At 34.8% G+C, this 14142-nt stretch overlaps 1 protein-coding gene across 1 annotated transcript in view; it reads right to left on the minus strand.

Annotated features, from left to right (window-relative positions):
* SCFD1 (sec1 family domain containing 1) overlaps nucleotides 1-14142 on the minus strand; it is a 96026-nt gene that overhangs the window by 59658 nt on the left and 22226 nt on the right. The window contains exons 9-11 of the mRNA XM_019754524.3: nucleotides 13508-13593; nucleotides 10888-10987; nucleotides 2684-2823 (exon numbers count right to left, since the gene is read on the minus strand). Of these exons, the coding sequence (XP_019610083.3) occupies nucleotides 2684-2823; nucleotides 10888-10987; nucleotides 13508-13593 (326 nt within the window). The remainder of the gene's footprint in view (nucleotides 1-2683; nucleotides 2824-10887; nucleotides 10988-13507; nucleotides 13594-14142) is intronic.

The raw sequence follows: 14142 nt of genomic DNA on the forward strand, positions 1-14142 counted from the left end.
AGTTTTGGAGGAGTCAAAAGTTACATGCAGATTTTCGACTGTGCAGGGGGATCGGTGTCCCTAACCCCTGCACTGTTCAAGGGTCAACTGCATATTATAAATACTATTTCTTTAAAATGCATATCATAATACTTTTACATCTAAACAAATTTAAATTTTATTTCTATTCTTTTCATTAACCACATCACATTTTCTCTTCACCTATATGCTGTTAGAAAAAAAGGTAAAATACCTGACTGAAACACAAAGAAGTCATCATGTATCACCCATCAAGTAAATGTTACCACCCAAATTAACAACATGGTGTCAAAGGATCCATGCAACAACAAAGGCGGTATTTAAAAAAATATTACATGACAGTAACTGTAAAACAAAAGCTTTTAATTCTGCAAGCTTAATATCCTAAAACACTACTGGTAAAAACAGAACATAGGCCACCATTTTGTTGGTCTAATGCCTGGTATCTTCTTCCTGGGAAGTGCAGTTTAGCAGTGATTTCTGTACGTAGACTTCAGACACAACTCATCTGCAATCACTGAGCAAGCAGTTCCAGTAGAAAAAGTGTTGCTCAGTCCTAATCTTGAATTCTAGACGAATAGTTTTAGATGAATATATGATGACCATGAAGTGGTTCCTAACATGAGTATTTTTCATCTACAGCCTTAGTGGAGGCCAGAAGCTTTTTCTCCTTTCCGAAAGAAAAGGGCATGTCTCATCAGTATTGAAACAGAATCCTCCCCCTCTTTCCTTGATAATACTTCATTAGTGATCAGCACACTTCATCCAATGAAGACAGACAGAAATGACAGAAGTTCTGAAAGGATTCTGAGGAGCACAGTCCAGTTTTCTATGACAACAGCACACACGAACCCCGGCTCCAGCAGAGTCTATGTTGGCAAAACCAGCACTGAGCATGTAAAATGTGCTGGGAGAACTAGATGGTCCTTAAAACCTCCAGTATCTTCAGGTCTCAAAGCGAACAGACAATCATGACTGCTGACATATTACTGAATGCCTAACACTCTACTAATAATTTGTCTCTTTTTTCTCATTTAATCCTGACCACAGTGTTGGTGAGGTAAACACTATTCATAGTTCAGACCAGGGACTTTGGATCTGCCAGAACGTGGTTTTATCCCTGGTTTCACCAGTGAAAGCTGGGTGACTTTGGGCAAGTTACTTCTCTCTATTATCTCACTTAATCTTCATAACCATCTTCTGAAATAGGGCAACATGTAGAATATCATCCCCACATTTTACTGATGGGAAAACTGAAGCACAGAGACTAAGTCACCGTTTAACGCCATGCTGTCTCCCAGTGTCTTGCGCCCATGCTGCTATTGTAGGACAATATTCAGTGAGGGTTATTCAGGGCTACTCCTACTTACAAACAAAAATCAAAGTTCTCATTATTCACCTGAGCTCTTGATTATTCCTAAACATGGTCTAAAGAAAATATTCAAAATTTCCATATTTAAATGAAGAGATTTTTTTCTTAAGCTTTCTTCTATTACAGAATGTAAACTTTAAAGTTAACTTGAAAATATCCTGCGTCCTCTATAAATAATGTAAATGTAATTTCCTGTACTTTACTATTCTGGAACGAAATTTAGACTATGGAATTCTAAACAGAAAAAAAATTAAAATAAAGTAAATTATAACAATACCCAAAATTGCCATAGTCAGAAAGAAGGTAGTGACTTTTCTCTATAGAAAAATCTAATTTTTTGCTAAACAATATGATTCTCAGTGTTAAAAAGAAGTTATAAATAATTAAAAAAAAATACAAAAGAAATAGAGCACATTGAACCAAGTCTATATCTTACTTCTCTTTCAACATAAAGGAGGCCAAAAAAATAGCCATATCAAAGATACACACATACACACACACACACACACACACATATATTACACACATACAGATGTGGTAATACTTATCTCAGTGTTGGTATTTTGAAATATTCATAATAATAACATATTTCTATAACTGTTGATGAGCAACATTCTTTTTTTCTCTTAGAGGAATAATGTTGTTTGTTTAGAATGATTTGTCTAGCTATAGTGACCCCTAACTAGCTAACTTTTATGACAGTTACTGAGCCCATGAAGTACTCTAAATTTAATGGGACATAGCAATATGTGGGATCTGTATATCTGCCTACTATAAATCACAGGACAAATTACTACAATTTTTTCACCTATTATTTCTAATGTATTTTAAATAAATACGGTTTTTAGGCTTAGGTAGTCTCTCCACAGATATATAAAACTGGGTTTGTATGAAGGCAAACATGGAACAAAGAGGGAAAATCATATCTCAATGTTTCATTATCACAAAAGCCCATTTTAATGAAGGACAGAAATGGTTTTGTAGAAGGTCAGTGAGGATAGCAACAAAATTTAGAAAGACTATCTATAAAACCGACAAAATCATATGGTCTGAGCTAACTGATAGGGGAAATGGTTCCTATAAAACTAACAAAAAACAACCCAGGAGTCAAGAAAAAATCGGGCAATAAAAATACATATCTATAGACTATTTAATTATAGCTCCAACTCATTGTGTAGACGAACTACCATGACCTTTCTGATGTCTTTTTTAATCAAATACAGTAAGTCAGATGACATCTTCATTTCTTTTTAAGAGGTGAATCTTTTACTTAATGATGTTTTTCTTACTTACCTTCCTTTATGTTTCTGCCAGAATTTATCAACTGGCGTTAAATCATAAGACTTCTTGTTTTTTCTCTTTGGTCTAGCACCAGCCGGAGAATTTTCCACTCCTGAAGATTCTTCCAAATTAACTCTGTTTAAGTGAAAATCCTAGAAAAAAGTAATCCTGTTTTAAATAATAGTCTGCGTATAAGAACCATAACATTTCCTACAACAAGGAAAATAACAGATTCTTGCTGCCCTTTCTAATATTTCCAAGGACAAAATATAGATCTGAAACTCAGAAGACCTCTTTCCAGTGTTTTGTTATACAAATGTACTTTTGTTTGTGTATTTTAATTAAAGTAGTACATATAGAGGATTAAAATGTCAAAAAACATATAAGAACTATGTTAAGGTTCTTGTGTATCCTTTAGAAAAATATTACTCATATGGCAGCATACACATATCCTTTTAATTTTAAAGAATGGGATTACATTATACATTGTTTTACCTTACTTATCTCATTTTATAATGTATTTTAGAGCTCTTTCTCTATCTGTATATGTACATCTACCTCATCTTTATCAATGCCTACATAGTAGTCCAGTATTTGGCTGTACCTATTTATTTGACTAAGCCTCTTGATACTTAGTTGTTTCCAATAACAAAAAATCTTAACATTCTGATATATTATTTGATTGATGGATTGCATTTTTCAAAAGTTCTAATAGACGCTACGATAGTAACAGCACTGCCTTTCACATAAATTCTAAGAGTTAATCAGACAGTAGTTGCTAGACTTTTCTGCCTTGAATTAATTTTACTCCTGTGGGGCTTGATTTTTTTGCCCTTTCTCAAAAAAACAAACATACAAAAAAACAAAATAAAAGTATCTTTTCTAACCTTTTCCCTCATTCCTGCATTAGACTTGTGGGTTCCTTCACGTAACAGCAGTATTTTGTGGTTCAACTCTACTCCAAATAGTGAGCTAGTTATTAATAAAACATGGCTATCAATAAGTGAGTAAATGAATGATGAGCAAGAAAAAAATTACATAGAGAAATTATCTAGCATGACTGTTACACAATCATCTCAGTACTAAGATATAAGTTTCTAATTAATGATTAAACTTCTAGGTCTTAGCAAATTCAATGTACTGAATATAATTTAATCTCCTCTTGATAAAACAAGGTCATTAATACTGAGTCTAGGTCTTTAGGAGTGCAAAATATAGATGTCTAATTGCCATAGTGGTGTAAGTAACAAGAGTATAGTTATATTGCATTTCAACCTGTTATTATGTCTTTTCTACAGACTCTTCCATATTATTCTAGCATAAACATATCAATAACCTAACTCCTCTTACTTTCCTATCCACATATCTTAACCTCACTTTGTACAAGGAATCATCCGTACAGGAAGAAAGATATTGACATTTACATCTGAGAAGAACCCTTGGTTTTAAAAATTATCTAACAAAACAAGATGACTGAAGAAAAGAAACATTTTTAAATAGCTAAGCTTTTAAACTAGAATTTCTAGTGAACTACTGTTTCCATGGTGATGACACAGATCATTCAAAATAAAAGTGACTTGTTAAGCGAAATTACTGCTCTAACAATAGGACAGCATATTTTTACTGAAGTTTTGATGGAATACTTAAAATGACAAAGAAATAAAAGATGTTAAGAGTTTTGAGAAATAACATAATAATGGCAAGAACATTTCCATTGTTTACATACTAGTCAGGCAAATAAGGAAAAGTAATTTCAGTCTTGAAAACCGGGAAATAAGAACATCCTGTGCTGTACTCAATCATGTTAAAGAAACTGAACATTGACACAAATAAAAGACAACAATTAGTTTTAACATGGTAGAATCTAATCTGTTTCCACCTATATCCACACTTTCCTTACTTATAAGACAAGACAATGGTGTCCCATACCACCAGATACATAAATCCTATCGTGCGGTGCTAAAAACATGGATGAGTCTTCAGCAGTCTTAATTTAATTTCACAAGTTAAAGCAGACCAGTGAGCCAGACAGAGCTAATGCTAGCAAAATGACATTTAGATAATATGGGTGACATCTATTCATGCACAATTAAGATTTATTTTCACATGAGAAAAAAAAGTAAAATAAAAGTAACTTATTTTGGCAAGGAATTGAACCAAATCTAATCAAGTCTCTAGACCTATCAGTTTACAGGAAATACTCAGAATAGAGAAACATGTCAAATTGTACCCCACAGGGATACAATCAACCAAACGCAGAAATGTAGAAAATTCTTTAGAAAAACAACTCAATTCCTTTACTACAAAAATGGCAATAATAAATGAGTGGGAAGAGAGGAATTGTAAATTGAAAAACTTAAATGCAATGTACACATATTGTTTATAGATATTACCAAATAAAAATTGTTAATTTTGTTGGGTAGGATAATAAAATTATGGTACTTTTTTCAAAAAGATATATGTTGAAGTATTTGTGCATAAGATCATGTAATGCCTGGGATGAGATGTGTAAGATGCATATTGTCTGGGAAGCTAAATGATGCACATGGAGGTTGAGTATAGTAGTCTCTGACTTTGTGTTTTTATATGAAATATCCACAAGAAAAGTCTTAAAATTTTATTCATAGCAATGAAACACGATCTAAATACAATCCACAATTATTTGCCCTTTGCCACAGTTATTGTGAAAGGGCATGTTGAGATGGGGGGGCCTCATCACCCTGAATTCATGTGTGACCACCATGGGCAGAGCTCCCCCTGCCCATCCACACTGGACAAGGAAAAAGAAACACTGTGAACAAAAAATCAATACTAGTTATTTTCATCCACTGAGGTTTGAGGACTGGTTTAGATTAAACAGCACAATCTAACCTGTTCTCCTTCAGAGGCCAAGATATTCTATCCAGATTCCACAATGCCAGGCACCACTTTGGTAGGCTTGTTCACTCTTATTAAAGCAGAATTCCTTATGACTCTAAGAATCATGATCTGGAAACTCCCCCACAGATACACTGCTGACAATATGCAAACATTTTCTACCAGTTTTCATGTGAGAATCTCAACTCAAAAGCAGTTTATTCAATCTCTAAACTAGTAAAGAATTTGGGCCTTAATGCTTTGGAAATGTAACTGTGACTATCAGTCACATGTGGCTATTGAGTATCTGGAATGTGGCTAGTCTGAATTGAGATGTGATGTAAGCACAAAATATACACTGAATTTTGAAGACTAACTATATAAAAAAAGAATATAAAATATACTATTTAAATAAATATCACCTGTTTCTTTTTCTTTTTAACGTGGCTACTAGAAAATCTAAAACTACATCTATAGTTTGTACTGTATGTCTATTAAAATGTGCAGAAGATAAAAAGGGGAAAGAAAAATCTAATTTAGAATATTCAAAAGAATCATTTAATTGAAAAAGAAAATCCTTGCAAAATGGTCCATCATAAACATAGATTAAAAAAAGTCAAAATCTTACGTACTAAGCAACTAGTATATAAGGGGAAAAAAAATAAAACCCACAGTGTCACCTAAAGCTAGCTTAGCAGATATTAAATAATAGTACTCTTCTTTCCCTCAGATTAAGTCAAATTTTAACCCAAGTTCAGGAATACCAATGAATATGGAAATATACTGAAACAATACCTTTTTAAAAAAATGAATGAAATCAAGGATGTCTTCTAGGCCCTTACATAGCCCACATGACTGTGGTAAGAACTTCCTACAGTTATGAGCAGCTAGTTTGGTTAGTTATGAACAAGCTGTGCTTAAATTAGTCAAAGTTTACATTGTACTTTTAAGTTTTAGGCAAATGCCTGAAACTATTCCAACACACTGTTATCCAAGAGCTTTTGTGTTAATAAAGACTAGAGGATCAACCTTCAAAGCATCAAACTTTGAACTACACTTTAGGCATCTGTTATAGTGGAATCACGCATCTTTGAGAAAATGCAATAACTTTTTAAAAGTGTATAATTTGGAAAACATTTCCTTTTTTCTTCTTGAGTGGCAAGAAAAATAGAAAAACAAATGTCATTAAAGTCTCTCTGTATATTAGCATACAGTCTAATTTAAGGTTTCAAATAATATTAATAAGAGTCGGTAGCAGAGGACCAAAGGCACAAAAAGGGCACCTCAGATTTGAAAAAACAAAGGCCAAGTAAAGGACAAGATACTGAGATGGAACAACAACCATCCCTTTGCCTAAGGCAGGGGTGTCCAAACCAGCCCGCAGTTGGCCCGCTGGCCTCAATCCATTGTTAATTGGCCCGCAGCAAATTCCAAAAATATATTTAGTTTACTTAAATAAACCAGTGAGGCAATACATACTTTACCTCGAGTGAGTGGCTCGGCTGTTTGTGTATTTTACTGCATATGGCCCTTGGTAAAAAACATTGAAAAAAGTTTGGTGGGGAATGGGAGATGAGGGTAAGGGGGATCAAATATATGGTGATGGAAGGAGAACTGACTCTGGGTGAACACACATTGGGATTTATAGATGATGTAATACAGAATTGTACACCTGAAATCTATGTAATTTTACTAACAATTGTCACCCCAATAAATTTAAAAAATCAATTAAAAAAAAAAAAGAAAAAGTTTGGACACCCCTGGCCTAAGGGTAACTACTCATTGCAGTTGAAAAATCAAATCTACCCCTCCTGAACCAAAATGTAATAAAAGGATTTTCTAATTACTAATTTTGCATTTTATATCCCCATAAAAGGAAAAGGCACTGCCAAGTTTTTCACCAGAAGAGTTTATTTCCTATATTAAATGACAACAATCATTTTTCTGGCGCACAGGGAAGCTGTGTGAATTTTCATAGGTATGTCCAAGATGTGATATATAAATATTATCAATGTTCCAGGTTTTTAGGCAAAGATAGTTGATATAAAAAGCTCCAGTTACAAGTTAATGGTTCCTATCTAGAACTTTTACTCCATCTTGTGGAGGTAAAGGGATTAATAAGAATTTTAAAAGCTTGGATGAAACTTCAAAAGCAGTTTTCAACAAAAAATGGAGTCATTACAATTTATGATACCTCAGTTACTCTTTTTTCACATCTAGAAACTGCATTAAAATTCATGAACAGGATTAAGTCAATATAAATTGTGTAGTTATTAAAACCCATCTCCTCAAAAGACTGTTTTCCTAACACCTAAATCTTCTAATAATGTTACCGAGAAAAGATTGCTTAAAGGGTAATATAAAATCTGAGAAACTAGCCAAAAAAAGGTAACTAGAGTTGTATATTGCTTATTATTTATAATAACAAAAAGTAAAAACAACAATAACCCAAATGTCCATAGGAAGGCACTATGCTACCCAACATGCAAGCAGGAAGCACGTGTGCTCTGTTCACCGGTATCCCAGTGGTCAGCAGTGTCTGGTACAGAGTAGGAACTTAATAAATACTTGTTGAATTGAATGCTTTGGAGACAGAAGGTCGCCCGCCAACTTTTGATTCTGTGAAGTAAAGAAACTTAGAACAAAAGCAAATAACCCTACCATCTACTTTTGCCATCTTATCTTTTTAAAAGGATATTTTAACTTCAGAAACTACGAACTAAAAATCAATGATACAGGGTACAAGGATAATAAAAGGTAAAGCACTGAAAACGTTCGTATAAAGGTAGGTCATAAAAACTAATTTCATAGTCCTTATCCTGATTACTCTCATTCTACTCTGGAACAGTGAAAACCTCAAGGACCAGTATTAGCCTTGTCTAGTTTTGGGTTCTGCTTAAGTTACGTTTCCCAACTTTCTCTTCTGACAATGGGGACTCAGAGCATATTCCTTTTATTGCAGTTACTTGTACATATGTCTTATCTTCTTCACTCAAAGCATCGTGTACATTAATTTCCTCCGGGAACTCTTTGAGTTCAGGAATGAGAAAGGATCCCAGGATCTCAATGCTCTGTGTAGCCTCCACACACCACTGGAAGAGTGAAGAGGTGACCCCTGAACTGTATGTTTTAAGACCTTATCCCTCTGTCCCACCCAACAGTCAGGGCCCCCCCAAACAAACTTGAGACTATCAAACCTATCTCATCACGCCCATTAATCCCTGTATGATTCTTTATACCCACTCCCTTCAGATCCCATCTCTCATTTTTAACTGACTCCTGAAATACTTCTGTCATTCCCTCTGGAACTCATACTCAGTCATCAGCAAAATCTTCTATTCTGAATATTGACTCCACCATACTTTCTTGCTCTAAGTGAACTCCAATGGGCTATCCCCTGTAGCTTTCTTAGACAGCGAGTTTTTTTTTTTCAATTTGTCACACACCTCACATCACTGGACCCAAGATTGGAGGGTCTTCCTTGCTACTTCGAGACTCTTTACTTGTTCTCTTCTTTAAAACAATGCCAGTTTTGAGACTCCCATCATCAGCCTAGAACAGTAGTTCTCAGTCAGAGGCATTCTGCACCTCTCCACCCCCTGGGTATATTGGGCAATGTGTGAAGACATTTTGGTTGTCACACTGAGGGAGTATTATTGGCATCTAAAAGGGTAGACACCAGGGATGCTGCTAAACATCCTACAATGCACAGGACAACCCCACAACAAAGAATGATTGAGTCCAAAATGTCACTAGTGCCAAGCATGGGCAATCCTGGTCTATCGTCATCCTGGTCACTAATGCGTCCTGCAGGCCTGCAGGACTTATCTCCTGCACCAACTTTTCCCTGTTGATCATTCCCATTGATACGCTGTAATTTCTCTCATTTAAAAAATTTTTTTGACCTCGCATCCCCTTCCAAAAATCACTCCTTTTCTCAGCTCTCCTCTACAGCAAAATTCTATTAAGGTTTGCCTATATTCACTCTTACGCCTCTCCTTCTAATCTTTGTTAAACCCATGTCAGTGTTTTGCCCCAACACTATGGAAGCTGCTCTTTCCCAAGTCACTAATAAGCCTGACATTACCACATGCAATGGTTACTTAGTCTTCAGCATTTGTCCAAGATGATTTCTCTTTGAAACATTTAATTGGCCTTCAAAACGACACAGATCTGGGTCTCATACCTCACTGGCTGCTACTTGCTGCTATTTAGTAAGTGAATATTTGCATGGATAAATACAGATTTTTATTTTAAACATGAAATTACATACGTGGAATAACTTCAGAAAACAGTGTAATATAAAATTACTATCAATTTTTATCATAAAATGAGGCTTAACTGAGTCCCAGAAAAATGGGAGAAATTACAGCTTTTCTTCCCAGGGAAAACATATTTATTTATTTATTTAATGACTCAGTATATAAAAAAATTCATTCATTTTCCTCCATTCCTTCCCCCCCCATTATTACCAAAAATATAACTGATTTATCCTATCATCAAAGATCATAAATTTAGGGCCGGCCCGGGGGCTCAGGCGGATAGAGGTCCGTGCTCCTAACTCTGAAGGCTGCTGGTTCGATTCCCACTTGGGCCAGTGGGCTCTCAACCACAAGGTTGCCAGTTCAATTCCTCGAGTCCCGCAAGGGATGGTGGACTCTGCCCCTGCAACTAAGATCGAACACGGCACCTTGAGCTAAGCTGCCTCCCGGATGTCTCAGTTGGTTGGAGCGGGGTCCCCCTCTCAACCACAAGGTTGCCAGTTCAATTCCTCGAGTCCCGCAAGGGATGGTGGGCAGCAGCCCCTGCAACTAAGATTGAACATGGCACCTTCGGCTGAGCTGCTGCTAAGCTCCCTGATGGCTCAGTTGGTTGGAGCGCGTCCTCTCAACCACAAGGTTGACAGTTCGACTCCTGCAAGGGATGGTGGGCTGCGCCCCCTGCAACTAGCAACGGCAACTGGACCTGGAGCTGAGCTGTGCCCTCCACAACTAAGACTGAAAGGACAACAACTTGAAGCTGAACGGCACCCTCCACAACTAAGATTGAAAGGACAACAACTTGACTTGGAAAAAAGTCCTAGAAGTACATACTGTTCCCCAGTAAAGTCCTGTTCCCCTTCCCCAATAAAATCTAAAAGAAAAAAAGAAAGATCATAAATTTGGAACTTTAAATCTCAATGCTTCACTACTCTCCAGCATCCATGATCAGTGATACCAAAGCCCATCCCTTTTTCTGTTCATATATCTCAGCTCCATCCTTTTCATATATGTTTCTGTAGCCACGATGTTAATTTTAAATTAAAGGGACCACTAAAGATAACTACATTTCGATAAAAAATGGTATATTTAGCCTCTTACCAGTACATCATGCACCAAGGCTTGATATGTCCAAGTATGGTGTAAAGGAGTTGCCAAATCTATGTTTCTGTCAACAAGGACTAATAAAGGCCTTTGGAAGCTGTAAATATATTAAAAAAATTATATAAATCTTGATACCAGTGTACACATCTAAATTTTTCTAATATTTGCCAGTATATTCATTTCGATAGGAACAAAAGGTATGCTAATACTGACATTCCATAATACTTTGCTTTTTAAAAAATTTTCTAGTTCAGTCAAGTAAAGTAACTCCTTAGAGCCTTTGTATCATGCAAGATTATAAACCTTACTTAGGGAACTTTTGTAAAGGAAAGAAAACCTATACAAATATTTTTACAGAGTAATTATTATACTTATTAAAGAATAAATCACTTTTAATCAGATTCATATTTAACATTTTTGAAAATATGGAAAAAAAGAAAAGCCATTGTGAGCTTCAAAGAAAACAGAGTAGGATCTTATAAATTTACACAAATTTTGTGTTTCATAAATTATAAATTGTAATTTTTTTCTGTAAATACAAATTCAAAAAAGAAGACGCTAGAGAAGAGCCTCAGAAAACCCTATCTCATTTTAATATATAAAACTAAAACATTAGACCACAACTGTCCCTTCTTACCATGTTTCCCCGAAAATAAGACCTAACCAGACAATCAGCTGTAATGCGTCTTTTGGAGCAAAAATTAATGTAAGACCCGGTCTTATTTTACTATAAGACTGGATCCTATAATATAATAAATATAATATAATATAATATAATGTAGTATAATACAATACAATACAATATAATATAATGTAATATAATACCAGGTCTTATATTAATTTCGCTCCAAAAGACGCATTAGAGCTGATTGTCCGGCTAGGTATTATTTTCGGGGAAACACAGTATATAATTATTCAGTTACCAGACACTTCACATATTGTTTCACTCCATTATTTCATTTTAGATGTGAAATAGACTACACTTAAAGCAAATTGAAGCAAAGTCATTTGGTTAACATGTGCCTCCAAAAGAGGCACTACTGTATCAGGAGTACATATCGATTTTCAAAAGGCACTGCCATCTGATTACATTAACTATACATATTCTCTTCTGTAAGAGACCTCTGACCATTTTCGTAACTCATTATACCCTACTTGTGTAAGACAGTGGACTCTCCCAACTGTGCTGATTACAAGACTAGTGATAAAGGCGAGGAGTGGCACTGTTACCACCTACTGTCATTTATTACTCCAGAACTACGTGGAAGGCAAGGAAAAGATAGCCTATGGCAGGGTTTCTTAACTCAGCACTACTGACACTCCGGGCGGAATAATTCCTCATTATGGGAACTGGTCCTGTGCATTGTAGGATGTTTAGCGACAGCCTATAATGCAGCTGACTAGATTCCAGTAGCACCTACCCAGTTGTGACAACCAAACATGTTTCTAGACATTACCAAATTCTCGTTGAGAATCATTAGCCTACAATTGGATTCAAATGTATTTAACAACAGTCCATCAAGGATGCTGACACCTAATCAAAATAAGTTAGAAATGCATCCAACAAATTAAAAATAAGACAAATAGTACCTTTACTTTGACACTAGAAAAAGGGAACTATTAAGTAAGGTATGACAAAGTGGTTGCTTCTGTTGAAAAAAAATCATCCTGTGAAAATTTGGTGTTTCTGCTCTACTTAATGAGAAACACTGTGAAGAATATTTAAGACCAGCAACGAAACCACAGAACATAAATAGAACTTAAAATAATGTGGGAGCTGAAGCAGTTGAGCACACGAATACAATGTTAGTGTTAACTCCAAATTATAGGAATAAGACTGTAGGAACAATCAAAATTGACTGGAAATGAAGTCTATGGAAAGTTACCATGAAATTATTATTATTCCTGGAAAGCAGTTATACTTATTTTTATTTTACTTATTAATTTATTTTCACAGGCTTCATTTATTAATTCACTTAGTACTGGGGGTAAGAACTAATTTTCTAAAATACTGTCTACTCCCTAGAAGTAATTCTCAGCCATTTGTGTAGATTTCTTTACTTCTTCACTCCACTACTGTCCATTATTTTTAATAATCCAAAGTTAAACATATTATAATGTATAGTTTTTTAAGTGTTTCTATTCAATAATTGAATAACCATAACTTTGGCATTATTTACTCATGCTAGACACGTTAAAAAAGACAAAAATGATTTGCAAGCCTCAGCTATTAGTTATTTCAATGTAAAAATGGAAACTAGTTAATAGATGAGGAGAAATAGACACAAGCATTACAAGTTTTCACTTATTTTTTTTTCATTACCAAGAAGTTTAATGAGAATTTAAAGGAAATGGCTTTTGCCCTTCAAAGCCATATAAGCAGAAAAATTTCTCCAACAGATAAAAATGCAAAACAAAGATTCCTAACAAAAGAAGGTAAATAAAATATTCCATTTGTATGTTGAAAACAATTTGAGTCAAAACTCTTATCGAATTACCTCATTTTTAAAAAGAAACAAATTTCAATTATAAGAGTATTCTATCAGACAAGAAACACAACCCTAAAAACTCTACAAATGTTTCATTTTCAAGTTCTTTAAGCATATTAACATAGTACCTGAACTGGCCAGCTCCAAGTGTGTCACCTGTAAAAAGACTGTTTCTTGCATCTCTTAGATTTTCCCGAAGTTTCTTGTCTAGTTTCTGAAAAAAGCAAATTTTATATTAACTCTTAAGAGGAGTTTCACAGAACTTTAATTAATATATGATGTATTGTTAGTTACATAACTAAGAAACTTGGAATTTCTTTACGAAATAGCAATTCTAAAATCTAAATATTTTAGCTTCACTATTCACCATCATCCTAACTTGGATTTGAAAAGACTAATGCCTTTTCTATCATGACTCAAGTCTGATTTTATAAACAATCACTTTTCCTTGACTATTTTTACATTAGGTACAGGAAACACTTTGCAGTAATGACCCACTGTCTCAGCCCAAGCATGACTCTGTTGTACCAAGGAAGGTGTCTATACAGTGGTAGCTGCAAGAGGCTCCAGAATAGAAATGTGATATGTGAAAGAAAGCAGCCCTCTAGCAGTCAATGATTCACCTGGGCTAATAAAACTCAAAAATGTTAGTGTATCCTCATCTATCTTTCCATGCCAGTTATCTTTTTTCCTTTTTAGCAATTCTGTAATTTCTCTAATCCCTTATTAATTTTTTAATCTTTAAAGCAAATTTTTGATTGCT

Source organism: Rhinolophus sinicus, chromosome 3, assembly GCF_057876585.1.
Source record: "Rhinolophus sinicus isolate RSI-liver-muscle chromosome 3, RSI-T2T, whole genome shotgun sequence".
NCBI classification, from domain to species: Eukaryota; Metazoa; Chordata; class Mammalia; order Chiroptera; family Rhinolophidae; genus Rhinolophus; species Rhinolophus sinicus.